The 16177-nt window shown below is 35.0% G+C and overlaps 1 protein-coding gene across 4 annotated transcripts in view; it reads right to left on the reverse strand.

The window, feature by feature from the left end:
- The window catches only part of CDC42BPA (CDC42 binding protein kinase alpha), a 306002-nt gene that overhangs the window by 134748 nt on the left and 155077 nt on the right, over positions 1–16177 (reverse strand). For all 4 annotated transcript variants that reach the window (XM_024739083.1, XM_024739069.1, XM_024739060.1 and 1 more), the window contains exons 7-10: positions 11186–11386; positions 9185–9433; positions 6751–6830; positions 3840–4006 (exon numbers count right to left, since the gene is read on the reverse strand). In XM_024739083.1, the coding sequence (XP_024594851.1) occupies positions 3840–4006; positions 6751–6830; positions 9185–9433; positions 11186–11386 (697 nt within the window). The remainder of the gene's footprint in view (positions 1–3839; positions 4007–6750; positions 6831–9184; positions 9434–11185; positions 11387–16177) is intronic.

Below are 16177 nucleotides of genomic sequence, written 5' to 3' on the forward strand. Positions count from 1 at the left end.
TTTTTTTTTTTTTTTTAAGTGAAGAAACCCTACAAGAGCCATCATTTAAAAAGCCAAAATAAGAATAATGGGTATACCAGAAGGAGAAGACAGGGAGAAAGGGGCAGAGAGTTTATTTAATGAAATAATAGCTGAGAACTTCCCAAACCTGGGGAAAAAACCGGACATACAAATCTATGAAGCCAATAGAACACTTTGCTATCTCAATGCAAAAAAAAGACCTTTTCCAGCACACATTATAATGAAACTGTCAAAAGTACAGCGGAAACTAACACAACATTGTAAAGCAACTATACTCCAATTAAAAAAAAAAGTCAATGCTAAAGAAAGAATTTTAAAGGCAACCAGGGAACAAAAGAAAGTATCCTCCAAAGGAAGCCCCATTTGGCAATAAGCAGATTTCTCAGCAGAAACTCTATAGGCCAGGGGAGAGTGGAATAACATACTCAAAGTATTGAAAGATAAAAGTTGCCAGCCAAGAATACTCTATCTGGCAAAGTTATTCTTCAGATATGAAGGAGAAATAAAGGCTTTCCACATAAATAAAAGCTGAGGGAGTTCACCACCACTAGACCTGTCTTACAAGAAATGCTGAAAGGAGCTCTTCAAGCTGAAACAAAAAAGTTGAAAGTACACAAAACTCTGATTAAGGTGATAAATAGACAGTCAGAATTAGAAAATTGTAACTGTATTTTACAGTAGTGTGTTAAACAATTATAGCATAAATGTTAAAGAAAAAGAGCATTAAAAATTACCGTACTACAATTTGGTAGCAAATTCACAGCATAAAAAGTGATCATCTGTGACATCAAAAATCTAAAAGGAGATGTAAAAGGATGAAACCTTTACAGGTGAATGAAGATAAGTTGCTACAGGCAGAAAAAGGACTATTTTATCAATTAGATATTTTATGTAAACCTCATGGTAAAGACAAAGCGAAAATCTAAAAGAGAGACATGAGATGTAAAAAAGGGGACAGTGAGCAAATCACCATGGAAAATCATCAACTTACAAAGGCAGACAAAAAAAAGAAGGGGAAAAAAAAAAAGAACCAATGGAGATACAAAATAACCAGAAGGCAAAAGACCAATGGCAATAGTAAGTCCTTACATACCAATAACCACCCTAAATGTAAAGGGACTGAATTCACCAATCAAAAGGCACAGAGCGGATGAAAAAAAAATCAAGTTCCAACTATATGCTGCCTACAGGAGACTCATTTCAGCTCTAAAGACAAGTAAGCTCAAAGTGAAGGGATGGAAGATGATATTCCAAGCAGAAACCAAAACAAAGTGGGCGTGGCTATACTTATATCAGACAAAATATACTCAGGCCAAAGACAGTAACAAGAGACAAAGAAGGTCATTATATATAATGATAAAGGGGTCAATAAATCAAGAAGATATAACAATTGTTAATATATATGCTCCAAACACCCGAGCACAGAAATATATTAAGCAAATACTAACAAACCCTAAGAGAGAAATAGACAACAACAGAATAATAGTAGGGGACATCAATATGCCACTATCACCAATGGATAAATTGTACAGCCAGAAAATCAATAAGGAAGCATTGGAATTGAACCATCTTTAGAACAAACAGATTTAACAGACATATACAGAACATTCCTTCCAGCAGCAGCAGAATACACATTCTGCTCAAGTGCACACAGAACACTCCCCAGGATAGATCATACAGATCATACGACAGGACACAAAACATATCTTTACTAACATAATATTGAAATCATACCAACTATCTTTTCCGGCCACAATAGTATGAAAGTAGAAATCAGTAAAGAGAGGAAAGTGAGAAGACCTACAAATATGTGGAAGCAAAACAACATACTTCTGAACAACCAACGGGTGAAAGAAGAAATCAAAAGAGAAAAAATCTCAAATTAAAATGGAAATATGACATATCAAATTTGTGGAATGCAGCAAAAGCAGTTCTGAGAGGAAAGTTTACAGCAATAAATGCATATATTAAGAAATTACAAATATCTCAAATAACCTAACCTTACACCTCAAGGAACTAAAAAAAGAAGCCCAAATTAAGCCCAGAAGGAAGGAAATAACAAAGTTCAGGACAGAAATGAATGCAATAGGACAAGAAAAACTACAGAAAGGATCAACAAAACTAAGCTGTTTTTTTGAAAAGACAAACAAAAATGACAAAATATCTAGACTAAGAAACAAAGAGAAGACTCAAATAAAATTAGAAATGAAAGGGGAGACATTACAAGTGATGCTGTAGAAATATAGATGCTCATAAGAGACTAATATGGACAGTGTATGCCAAGACATTACATAACCTAGAAGAAACTAACACATTTCTAGAAACACAACCTATCAAGATTGTAATCAGGAGGAATTAGAAAATCTGAACAGACCAATAATGAGTAAAGAGATTGAGTCAATAATCAGAATCCTCCCAACAAAGAAAAACCCCAGGACCAGATGGCTTCACTGGTGAATTCTACCAATCATTTAAAGAATAATTAACACCAATCCTCCTCAAACTTTTCTAAAATACTGAGGAGAAGGGAACACTTCCAAACTCATTCTATGAGGCCACCATTACCTTGATACCAAAACCAGATAAGGAGACCACAAGAAAACTACAGTTGACCCTTGAACAACACGTTTTTGAACTGCACAGGTCCATTCATACACGAATTTTTTTCAGTAAATGTGTACTACAATACTACATGATCCCCAGTGGTTGAGTCTGCAGATGCAGAACCATGGTTTCAGAGGAATGACTGTAAAGTTATATGCAGATTTTTGACTGCATGGGGCTTGTGCCTCTAACCCCTGTCTTGTTCAAGGGTCAGCATTAACCAATATCCCTGATGAATATAGATGTGAAATTTTTCAGCAAAATATTAGCAAACCAAATTAAAGAACACATTGAAAGGATTATACGGGGCTTCCCTGGTGGCGCAGTGGTTAAGAATCCACCTGCCAATGCAGGGGACACGGGTTAGAGCCCTGGTCCAGGAAGATCTCACATGCCACAGAACAACGAAGCCTGTGCACCACAACTACTGAGCCTGTGCTCTAGAGCCCGCAAGCCACCACTACTGAGCCCACGTGCCACAGCTACTGAAGCCCACATGCCTAGAGCCCGTGCTCCGCAACAAGAGAAGCCACTGCAATGAGAAGCCCACACACCGCAACCAAGAGTAGACCCTGCTTGCCGCGACTAGAGAAAGCCCGCGTGCAGCAACGAAGAACCAACGCAGCCAAATTAATTAATTTTTAAAAAGAGTTACAAGTTTCATGATTATAGATACATTCCTTCATTCACTAAAGGAATGCATACATTGTATATAACGTATAAACATTATTGCAACCATTGTATATAAGTAAAATACATTGTATATAACATTTTTTGGAGAAAATAAAGCAGGAAAGTGGGAGGGGTGGGGGTGGTGGGACGAGGTAAGGCAGGGAAATCAGTTAGGAAGCTATTGCAATAATACAGATGAGAACTGAGAAAATATGGCAGGGCATCATATAAAGTGCAGTAGGATAAGAAGGGTTCCATTTTTCTTGGTAGTTCTATTTTCCTCTCCCAGAGGTATTTATTCCTACATTTTATATACATACATATATACCTGTGGGAAACAAATGCTATTTTGCTGTTTACTGTTAATTGTGTGAGTTTACGTAAATGGCATTATACTGTATTCTGTATAAATTTCTACAACTTGCTTTTCTCCATTTAATAAAAAATTTCTTTTCAAGATAAAACAACCACTTATAATAAATAGCATCTACACTGTGAGTCCAATACAAAAAAGGAAAATATTATCTTTAAAATGTATTTACCTTGAAGCTTTCTACTAAGTTCAAGTTTTTCCTGTTCAAGGCGTTTAATTCTTCTTTCATAAGCTTCGGTTGCTAAGTTGTTATCTAGAGTTCTCTGAACATTAACATCGAGATCCAGTGGAGCGGGACCAGCTGTAACTCTTAAACAGCTCCGATCAGACAGAACACTGAAAAAGAGGGGAAAAAGCGTGGGTTTACACTGAAACAATAAGTTTGAAGAGAAAAAGATAACCTTTTGAAATTCTTCATTTAAAACATCATTTGAACATCTAGTTATAGCTAGCCATCTGGAGTGATTACAAAACATATTTTTTTGCAAAATCACCATAAACAATTCTCTAGAAGCATTTTTGAAAATGAAAACTTAAATAGCCCAAATTCTCTTGAATTTATTTTAATAACCACAAATTATAAGATGAAGTTTGCTGAAGGGTTATCGGTAGCTTAAAACAATGTGACCACCTAAGTGAAACAGTAGTCAAAAGCACCAACCATGGTCCTCTTTGGAATTCAAAAGTGAAATGCCTTCATAAGCTACAAGGATATGCTGTTCAACACAAAGAATACAGCCAATACCTTATAATAACGATAAATGGAGCATAACCTTTAAAAATTGTGAAGCACTTTATTGTACCTCTGTAACTTATACTATATTGTACATAAACTGTATACGTCAATTAAAAAAACTTTTAAGTGAAATGCTTTCTTTAATTCGATACAATTTAATTAAAAACATTTGAAGTGCTGGACATTCAGCAGTGAGCAAAATGAACAACACCTGCCCATGGAGCAAGTTTTATATTCCAGTGGCAGAGACAAAAATAAACAAGTAAAATATGCAATACATTAGACAGTGTTATATGCTAAGGAGAAAACATAAAGCAGGAAAGAGGGAAATGAAGTATTAAAGCGGAGTAAATAAAAAATGTAGATAAAGTGGTCAGGAAAGCCATCACTCAGAAAGTAACTGAATAAGTCCAGAAGGAATAAGGGGACCCGCCAAGGAAACATGAGAGGAAAGAGCATTCCCGGCAGATGAAATAGAAGTACGAAAGCCCTATCAACTATACTTCAATAAAATAAATTAAAAAAACAAAGAAAAAAGAAGTGCAAAAGCCCCAAGACAAGAGTATGTCTGGCATGTTCACGGGCCAGAAAGGAGACCTGTGTGGCTGTGAAGTGAGCAAGGGGAAGAATAGTAGGAAATAGAATCAGAAAGGTAAAGTGAGCCAGTCTTGTAGGGCCCTATAAGAACTTTGGAGTTAAGATATGAAGCCACTGGAGTTGGGGGCAGTGAGAACTGGTCCTGAACAGGGGAGTGACATACTCTTGACTTATCTTTTAGCAGGATCACTCAGATAGGTTCAGAGAAATATAAGAAATGATGTTACAAACATCTGAAATAGGTGATTAAGGGAGATTTTAAGTAGAAGTGAGGAGAGAGGCCTCAGCTGAAAATACACATTTAGGAGTCATCAGCAAATAATACCAGAGCACCAGAGTATAAACAAAAAAGATCCAAAGCTGAAGTGATAGGACACAGGGAGATTAGGAGGAATGTGGAGAATGAGAAGGGGTGGCCAGAAAGGTAAGGAGAAACGAGGCAAGTGCTCTGGAAGCTAACAGGAGAGAGTGTTTCAATGGGAAGGAGCCGGGACAAATGAGATGAGACTAGGCAAATAAGTCAGACTAGGACTGAGAAATGATTGCCAAACTTATCAACATGGAGGTCAGTGGTGACATGGATAAAAGCAGTTTGCATGAAGTGACGGGACCATAAACCTGACTGGAGTGGTGCCAAGAAAGAAGAATATGAGAAAAATGGACAAAGTACAGACAACAATTTGAAGTAACTCTCCTACAATTAAGAGCAGAAAAATGGTTGGTAGCAGGTAAAGAAAGTTAGATTAACAGTTTTTATATTTTGCTTTAAGACGGGAGAAAAAACTGCATGTTTGTCAGCTGATGGAAATGATCTGTTATGCAAATGACACAGAAAGGGAAAAATGTATGATGTAACAGCGATGCGCTAGAGTCGGTAAGAGAAGACAGAAGGGATGCGGCTTAGCTAGGGAGATCACACCATTGTCATCCGTAAAAAGAAGACTACACGGGTCCAGCGGTGTGAAGGTGGTAAACGTGGTGATGGGAACTTGGGGGAGTTGTCTGCTGATCGCTTCAACCTCTCTGTGAAAGAGGAAGCGAGATCATCAGGTGAGACTAAGTATGACAGGGGTTTTAGAGGAAAAGTATAAAGTATGAAATAGTTACCTAGGAGAGTGGAAGAGTGAATACACTAGGGTAACACAGTATATTTGCCAGGCAGCAATAAGTGGCACCTGAGGTTGGTAATCATGAACTTAAAGTGGGACCAGTAAGAATGGACAGATATTTTTCTCTAGACACTTTGAAATGCACAGGTATAGGCAGAAAACGGAACTGTAATAATGAATGTCAACTTAGCAAAACCAGTGTTACAGAATAACAGTCAAGGAATTGAGGGGGCACCCAAGGAGTGACTATAGTCATTCTCAATGATATTTAAGGAAAGGTAAGGAGGAAAGAGAAGATATGAGTGGAATGAGGGTCAGTGAAAAGAATGTTAAGATCAGTGGGTTGAAAGCTCTGATGCTTGACACCTATAAAATATTTATTCAATAGCATGGGACTCTTCTAATTCCTGCCCCATTGCTAAGAGTTAGATTCTGAGCTCTCTATTTGTCCTCCAAAATGAGTTACGATTCTTTTATGTTCTATTCACTTTGTAATGTCTAACTTTTTCCAGCAGTAGCTTCACCCTTTTTCTAAAAAACTTTTTACAAGGCTCTCTTATGCATTATATTTTTTAAAACCTCAATTCATTTTTAATTTGACCCAAATCATCCAAATCATGTTAACTTTTCAAACTTACCAGCTACTAGTATATGTAAAACCAACAAATGGCAGATGGTGACCAGAAAACGCAGTATGTGTTGGTGGGGGCATTGTTTCCTAAAGGAGGAAAAAACATCTGGTAAGAAATGAATAACTATAAACTGCAGGCTGGGCTATAAATGTTACCTGTCAACAGCAAATAGGTGGCTGACCAATTTAGAAACACTGCTAAGTTTGGTGCAGACACTTAGTGATAAAACATTTAGACCGTAAATACTGCTGTTGTAGAATTCTAATAAAATGAAAAGAAAGATTTAAAGTCTGACGGATATTGAGAGTAGAACCATTATTCACGTATTCCATATCTGCAAATTTGCCTAGTCGCTAAAATTTATTTGTAGCCCAAAATCAGTATTCACAAATACTTTTGTAGTCATTTGCAGACACTTGCAGAGCAAAGAAAAAGTTGAGTTGCGCTACGCACATGTTACCATCTGGAGTTGAACAAGGAGACATATGCCTTCTTGTTTCAGCTCTCATACTATAAACAAGTGGGTTTTTTTCAATGTCTACATGTGCCACATTTTTCTCATTTTTGTGTGTTTTACAGGTGATTTTGCTATCTAAAATGGCCTCCAAGAGCAGTGCTGAGATGCCATCTATTGTGTCCAAACAAGAAGGCTGTAATGTGCCTTACAAAAGAAATGTGTGTGTTAGACACGCTTCATTCCAGCATGAGTCACAGTGCCGTTCGCCATGAGTTTGACATCAATGAATTGACAATATATGTTAAATAAGGTGTCTTTAAATAGAAACACACATCAAACAAGGTATTGTGTGGCTAATGTATTGCACTGATTGGTTGATGAGAACATTGTGACCAGAGGCTCACAGGAACCTGACTGTGTATTTCCCCTAGGAACAATGGTCCAGGATTCACTAATACAGTATTTGTAGCAACTTGACTGAACATAACTATAGCAAATAGTCAGAATCAACTTTACTGTGTATTTAATTTGGAATGACTCACAATTCCTGTTAACAGTAAATGTAATTCTTGTAATAAAAAAAAACTGATGAGGAAACTCCATTTAATTCTTTCTTATGAGGTTCAGTAAGGAAAGTATAAGAGAAGTTCTTATCTGTCTTGAATATGGTACTTACTGAACAGTGAAAAGTAAATTCTTAGTGCAGAATTAAACCCATAAGAAATAACTGAATAAAAATGAAAGTTCAAAATAAGAAGGCTAAGGACCTACTGTATAGCAGAGGGAACACTTCTCAATACTCTGTAATGACCTATATGGGAGAACAATCTAAAAAAGAGTGGATATATGTATTTGTATAACTGATTCACTTTGCTATATAGCAGAAACTAACACAACCTTGTAAATCAACTGTACTCCAATAAAATTTTTTTAAAAATTAAGAAGGCTAAAAAGACAAAAGAAAAAAATTGTGTTATTTCCCTAAATTTTAATTTAATATAACCTAATGGTTTAGAGCAGAGGTTGACAAACTATGCTGGCCTGCTTTGGTATGGCCCACAAACTAAAAATGAAGGACTATTTGGCTAATCCACTGGTCACCCACCTGCCGCAAACAGAGCTATAACTTTAGGTTAATAAGGCTATAGATTTTCTCTCACCATTCATTTCCTACCAAGTTTGCTATTTTTAGTGGCAACACCACTGGGCATAGATATTTAGCTCTACAATCAAGTCAGCTCCCTCTGTCAGCAAAACGGCTGGTTTTTACAAGCAGCTCCATGCTAGCAGTTCTACCGTCCCCATTAAGCTGAGGGAAAAGTTGGGAGGGCTGTTTTTAACCAAAGTTCAACAGTATTTCATGAATAAATGCTTCTCAATTTATTTACCTTGGGTTATTTATTAAGCCCTGAAATGGTTGTTTTTGACAATTTTGCCGAGTTTCAAGGTGGTTTGTAAGGAGAGATTTGCCAATGTCTTCACTCTGCCATCATGAAGTCCACTTTTTAAAGCATCTAATTTGTCCTCTTTTTTTTTGCGGTACGCGGGCCTCTCACTGTTGTGGCCTCTCCCATTGTGGAGCAACAGGCTCCGGACGCGCAGGCTCAGTGGCCATGGCTCACGGGCGCACGTGGGCTCCTCCCAGACCGGGGCACGAACCCGTGTCGCCTGCATTGGCAGCCGGACTCTCAACCACTGCGCCACCAGGAAAGCCCCTAATTTGTCCTCTTCTTAAGAAACCTAATGACATAACTAATCTAAGAAGTAAATCTTTGAATTTTAATTTAGCTCCTAGTCATGAATAACTATGCTCACCTCAGTTAGCTCTTTTAATTTCTTGATTTAGGGAGAGTAAATACTGGAAGCCACGATAACTGTTTGATAATTGGTAAGGTGGTCTATAAAATTACTTTATAACCATATTTACAAAAAAAAAGAAAAAAAAAGCAGAAGGACAGAACTTCTTTACAATGTCATACTCACAGAATTCTTTAAACAATCATCATCCACATCAAAATTTGATGTATCTGTTGGGCTACTAACTTCTGGAATGTAAGGTGCTTCACAGTTTCGAATATTATCCCAATCAATTCCACTGAAAAATGGGTGTTTCTTAAAGTCTTCTATTCCATTTTGACCAAGTCGATGTTCTCTGCTACAAATGAGCCTTCGAATAAGATCCTTAGCATTTTCAGAGACATCAGCCACTTGAGCTGGAAACTGAAACCTCTCCTAAACAGAGAATAATAGAAACGAAATATAAATCACTATTCAATTTACTAAGTAGGTTGACGTTAGCATTGACTTTCTTAAAAATACATTTGCTTTTAAAAATATCTAATAAATATATATGGTACACTGTCCTACAGCAGAAACTAATACAACAGTGTAAAGCAATTATACTCCAATAAAAATTGTTTTTAAATAATAAGAATATATGGTACAAAGTACTGATACTAAAAGAGATGCAGGAATAAATTAAAAAGGATAATTTTCCTAAAAGAACTTTTCATTTCATATGTGACTTAGTCATAGATGCACTACAGAAAGAATAAGTTAAATGCTAAAACACCTGAAATGCTGTCAAAATGAATTCATTAAATGTAGTAGAATGTGACTCAGTATTTTAATAGTGTATATGATTGATAAAGTTCATATAAGTCACATACTAATGATTAATAGTATGGAACATTTTTAAAGAATGCAATATGTACTTTACACTAGGAGAAGTGCGTTACTCCTTTAGCTCATTTAATCCTCAGAGCAACTGTATAAGGTAGATACTCCTATTACTCTAATTTTATAGAAGAGGAAACAAAGAAACAGTTCAAGCAATTTGCTTGATGTCACACAACTAATAAATGGTAATAAACTGATCTGAACTGAAACTGTCTGATTCCAGAATCTGTGCTCTTAACAACCATGTTACAGTACAATGATTTCTATCTGAAATGTTTTACATGCTATTTACAACTTTGTAGCTATTTCTTGTCTTTCAACTCTTCGTTACCACTTAGCAGATTATCTTTGCAGCCAGGTAGAAAAGCATTGACTCTATAAGACTGATTTATATATATATATGTAGCAATTAATCATAATTGTATCACCAGAACAAATTAAAAAGAACAGACTGTCCCTCCCTTTATGGGATATTCCTATTCATATTCTAGGTTTCTGCAATTGCTCACAATCTTCTGAGACTGATAATCAGACTCTTCCTCTTCTTGTACAATCTATTTCACTTGGTACTAAATGGATTAAAGTTTATTCATTCTTTCCTGCTCTGCATCTGGACTGTTTCCAATGTTTGGTGACCATAAATAATACTGGGATAGGTATCTTTGTACATATGTACATATATCCTTGTTCTACGAATATTTTCCTTAGGGTAGATTCCTAGAACTGAAGTTACTCAACCAAATGTTTTAACCATTTTTTTTTAAGGCTGTCGATGCATACTTATAAACTTCTTGACAGAAAGATTATATCAATTCACATTCCTATCAACAACGTCTAACAATTTCCACCTCACTGGATTATTTACAGTAACAAGTACTATTTTTCTTTTCATCTTTGCCAATTTGACAGGGGGAAGAAAAGGATGCCCTTCTTATTTTAATTTGCATTTTATTTATTACTATTAAGATTGAGAATTTTAAATGCATTCTAGTCATGATTATACTTATACTATAGTAGTAATGATATAAATTATCTGCTTATGATCTTTATTATTCTACTGAAGAGAACATTTAATTTTCTACTTATTAGCACCTCTAATGAAATACAGGAGAAGGTGAAAACTAATAATTTTATGCATAATTTATGGATCTTGATTACTCATATTTGTCATGTCCCTTATTAGCATAGAAATTAGATTGTTTATTGTTCTTGGAAAATCATTTTTTAAATATCACATTTTAATTTTATTGAATATTATATGTATTATTTACCACATTAATTTGAAAATTAGTAAAATATACTAACTTTGTGATTCATGATTTTTCCATATGTTTCCACCAGAGATTCTGCATAAAATGGTGTTTCTCCATAAAGCATTTCATACATACAGACCCCCAAAGACCACCAGTCACACTCAGGTCCATATCTGCCTTTTCCATCTTCCATGGCTTGAAGGATTTCAGGAGAGATATAATCTGGAGTTCCAACAGCCACTGAGGACTGTACCTGAAGAAGTTCACATTTTTAGTAATCTACCATAATATATTAGAAACAAATAATAATTTTAAATTAGAAACATTTACTTAAAAATACAATAGCATTACTTCATAACAACAACTTCGTCATTATCTGAATTTAGCCTCCTCGTCCATATAAGTTAAAATTTATATAAGCACCACACCAACAAGTTCTCCAGATTTTTTAACACTATAGAACGTTTATTATAGCTGTTAATTGACTACATTTAGGGTAACAATATGACTTGAACACCACAGCCACAAACCACAAACTGAATATATATTTTAGAACATTCTTATTGATATTATCCATCCAACACTTACATATGAAAAATGGGACTGTGAAAATTTTACAATTAATTAGGGGGAAAAATAAAAAAGTCTGGCTAATACTACGAGCAGACTGGAGATTATTTTAAAACACTTTAACGAAAACCTAAGGAAATAAATGTTAACAATGTCCCGCAAACTACTTATCTATTTAAAAAAATTATAAAAGGGAAAAAAATATATCCTTCAAAAAATAAAGTCCCAACAGAGAAAAAGAGCTGGGCATACAATTATGGCAAGTTGGATGTAAATTAGAAAACAACAGCTAAAAAAAGATCCTGGGCACATGTCTTATAAGGTATTCCAAAGTAAAAGAAAATTGGTTCTTTATGTTTTAAGAGAACATATCAAGCAATGAACATTCTCAAGATAAAATAATGGTTAATACTCCGAGTTTTCTAGACTAAATTACCATTCTTAATAATCATTAGAATAGACTTCCTCCTTGGCAATACTGAGATTAAGTAACTTGAAAACTCTTCTACTACAAACTCTTAAAAGTACTAGATAAAATATAACAACCATTTTTATAAATACATAAATGAGCCTTTAAATAAAGAGACAGTCTTAGGGGCCCAGTAATCAAGAAATGATTGAGAACCAGGGCGATAAACACTGAAGCAGGAGTGCAGCTGGAGAAATACTGGTTTTCATTTTCTAGGTACTTGGCTTTTAACATATACATAAGGACAAAAGGAAAGACCTTGAACTTATAGGACGTTTGAAGTGAGAGGCTGCCCCATATAACCTTTACCCTAAAAGGCATATTGTAAGGAAAAGGTGAATTATAAAAATCTGCCACTCATCAGAGAAAGATTAAGACATTTTGTCTATCTTGACTGTGACTGATATGTGAAAAAAATTTCCTCCTTTAGAAATTCATAACTTTAGGTCATATAGTCCCACCATTTGGAATTCTAATTCACAGGGCTTCTGTTGTTCAGAAGTTCTCAAGCCAAGAAACTGGCAAAAATACTGGCACCAGGTTAGGTGTCCCTAGAAAGCCTGGCATAACAAATTCAAAACTACCGTGGAGGATACATGCTCAAACTTGGCCACATATAATTCTCACACATAAAAGGCCATTGACGATGAGCTCACAATCCAATAGTATAACAAAATGAGAAGACATTCTATTACAAGCAAAAGTGAGAAATCCAAACAATTAGACCTCTAACAATTATCAGTTCCACTTCATGAAATAAGTATGTTTAAAATTATTAGACATATTAAAAAATAAAAAACATAAGAAGAAGATGAAAAAAATTAAAGAGATATGGAAAAAAGTAGTCATTGAAATAAAAGATATGAAAAAATAAATGAAATCGGATGCACTACTATACACACTGTAGTTAAACTGCAGAGCACCAAAGGCAAGAGATCTTAAAAACATTAGAGAATAAAGAGAGATTTTTCTACCAAGGAATGACAATTAGCATGACAGCTGAATTATTAATACTAACACAGCAGTCAGAAGAAAATGGAATTGTATTTTCAAAGTGATGAGACAAAATAATTGTCGATATTATATTCCCTACCTACCTAAATTATAATACAGGAATGAGGGTTAAATAAAGATATTTTCATACAAAGACTGAGTGAACTACCACTTGCAGCCCTTTCAGTTGAACAAAAGTACTAAAGGATATACTTCAGAATCAAGAAAGATAACCCAGGGCTTCCCTGGTGGCGCAGTGGTTGAGAGTCCGCCTGCTGATGCAGGGGACATGGGTTCGTGCCCCGGTCCAGGAAGATCCCACATGCCGCGGAGCGGCTGGGCCCGTGAGCCATGGCCACTGAGCCTGCGCGTCCAGGGCCTGTGCTCCGCAACGGGAGAGGCCACAACGGTGAGAGGCCCACATACCACACAAAAAAAATAATAATAAAAGAAATATAACCCAGATGGAAGAATGTGACACTAGAAGCAATTATGAACAAAGATATTAGTAAACTTTAACATACATCTAAATGGTTATTAATTGGATAAAATAATGACAAAGAGAAGGAGAAACAGGACAACAAAGAGTAAGATGAGGAGGAGGAGCAGGAGCAACAGAAAAAGGAGATGGAGGAGGCGGAAGGAACAACTACTTGAAGGCTGAAAAATAAGATGGAACTAAAATACTAGAAAACAACGTGTTACTGAGGGAGCAGTTAGGATTACAATGTTCTAAGTTTCTTGGTTTTCTAATTTTTATTTACTTTTTAATTATAATTTTTAATTGTGGTAAAACACCCATAATATAAAATTTACCATTATAACCATTTCTAAGTGTACAGTTCAGCGGCATTAAGTACATTTACATTGTTGTGTAACCATCACCACCATCTCTAAAACTCTTTTCATATTGCAAAACTGAAAATCTATTAAACAATAATTCCCCTATTCCCTCCTCCTCTCAGGCCCTGGCAACCACCACTATACTTTCCATGAATTTGACTACTCTAGGTACTTCATGTAAGTGAAATTGTACAATATTTCTTCTTTTGTGTCTGGCTTATACCACTTGGCATGTTTTTAAGAAGGTCTATCCTTGTTGTAGCATGTATCAGAGTTTTAAGGCTGAATAATATTCCAATGTATGTATATACCACATTTTTTTTTATCCATTCATCCAACGATGGACACCTGAGTTGCTTACATCCCTTGACTTTTGGGAATAATCGTGCAATGAACATGGGTGAACAAATGTCTCTTTGAGACCCTGCTTTAAATTCTGTGGAGCATGTACCCAGAAGTGGAACTGCTGGATCATATGGTAATTCCATTTTTAGTTTTTTGAAGAATTGTCATACTGTTTTCCACAGTGGCTACAGGCTACAGCCTTTTTACATCTCCATCAACAATACACAAGGATTCCAATTTTCCCACATCTTTTCCAAAACTTTTTTTTTTTTATAGTAGCCATCCTAATAGGTGTGAGGTAGTATCTCATTATGGTTTAGATGTGCATTTCCCTAATGACTAGTGATGCTGAGCATCCTGTCATGTGCTTGCTGGCCATTCGTATATCTTCTTAGAAGAAATGTCGTTTCAAGTCCTTAGCTTATTTTGAATTGGGTTGTTAGTTTGTTACTGAGTTGTAGGGGTTCTTTATATATTCTGGATAGCAACCTCTTATCAGACATAGATTTACAACTATTTTCTCCCATTCCATAGGCTACTTTCTCACTAAGATAACTGTGTCCTTTGATGCACAGAAATTTTTAATGATGGTGTAGTCCAATTTGTCTATTTTTTCTTTTGTTGCCTATTGCTTGGTGTCACATCCAAGAAATCACTGTCAAATAAAAGTCATAAAACTTCTCCCCCGCCCACTATGTTTTCTTCCAAGAGTTTTATAGTTTTAGCTCTTACATTTAGGTTTTTGATCTATTTTGAGTTAATTTTTGTAGATGGTATAAGACAAATTAAGTTTTTTTCTTTAATTAGGAATATGGTGGAGAAAATGATTGACTCTAGACTTTACATAAAGGATAAATGCTAAAATTTTTAAGATAAACATTAAAATATTTGAAATAGAATGTATAACTTCCAAAGAAGTAAATAAAAAAAGAAATAAAAATAAATTTGACCCAGCCAATAGAAGGAAGGGAAGAAGTGGGGTGTGGGAGAGAAGCACACATGCAAACAAACAAGCAAAACCTATAGCAAATAGAACAAGACAATATACTAGAAATAAATACAAACATATTAATAATTAAATTCATAAATGAATTAAATTCACCTATCAAAAGACAGAGTCATCACACTAGATGACAAATAAAACCAAAATGAACAAATTTTTTAAAAATCAGCAATAATCTGCTTAATGCACCTAAACATAAAGACAAAGAAAGGTTAAAAATAAAAGGATGGAAAAGATATACCAGGCATATGTTAAACAAAAGAAGGTTAAGGTAGCTGTATTAATATCAGTAAAATTAGATTAAAGGCCAAGATGATTATTATGATTTTTAAAAATTAACATAATTAGAAAATACCCTGGAAGAGCAACTCTGAAAAATACGTAACTAACAACATAGCTACAAAAGAGTTGTGAAAACATTGATAAGTTCAAGGGAAAATTAATAAATTCAACATCATAATAAGGACTTTTAAATAATAAATAATAGATCAGAAAGAAATAAAACTGGTAAGAATATTAAAATTTTGAACAACGAAGTTAATAACTTTAATCTTACGGACATATATAGAAACCTGCACCCAAAAGTTAGGAAAAAATGTATTATTTTCAAACAAACATGTAACAGTTATAACAATTGGCCTGTTACAAAATTAAAAGCAATCTTGACAAATGCTAAAAAACTGATAACAAATAGATCCACTCTCCAGTAAAAGAAAACTTTCTATAAACAGCCAAATAAGTAAACATAACACTATGAATACTAAAAGGCACATGTCTAAATAATTAATGGTCCACAGAAGAGTTCTAACTAAAGCTGGAAA

Source organism: Neophocaena asiaeorientalis, unplaced genomic scaffold (genome assembly GCF_003031525.2).
Source record: "Neophocaena asiaeorientalis asiaeorientalis breed wild unplaced genomic scaffold, Neophocaena_asiaeorientalis_V1.1 scaffold347, whole genome shotgun sequence".
NCBI classification, from domain to species: Eukaryota; Metazoa; Chordata; class Mammalia; order Artiodactyla; family Phocoenidae; genus Neophocaena; species Neophocaena asiaeorientalis.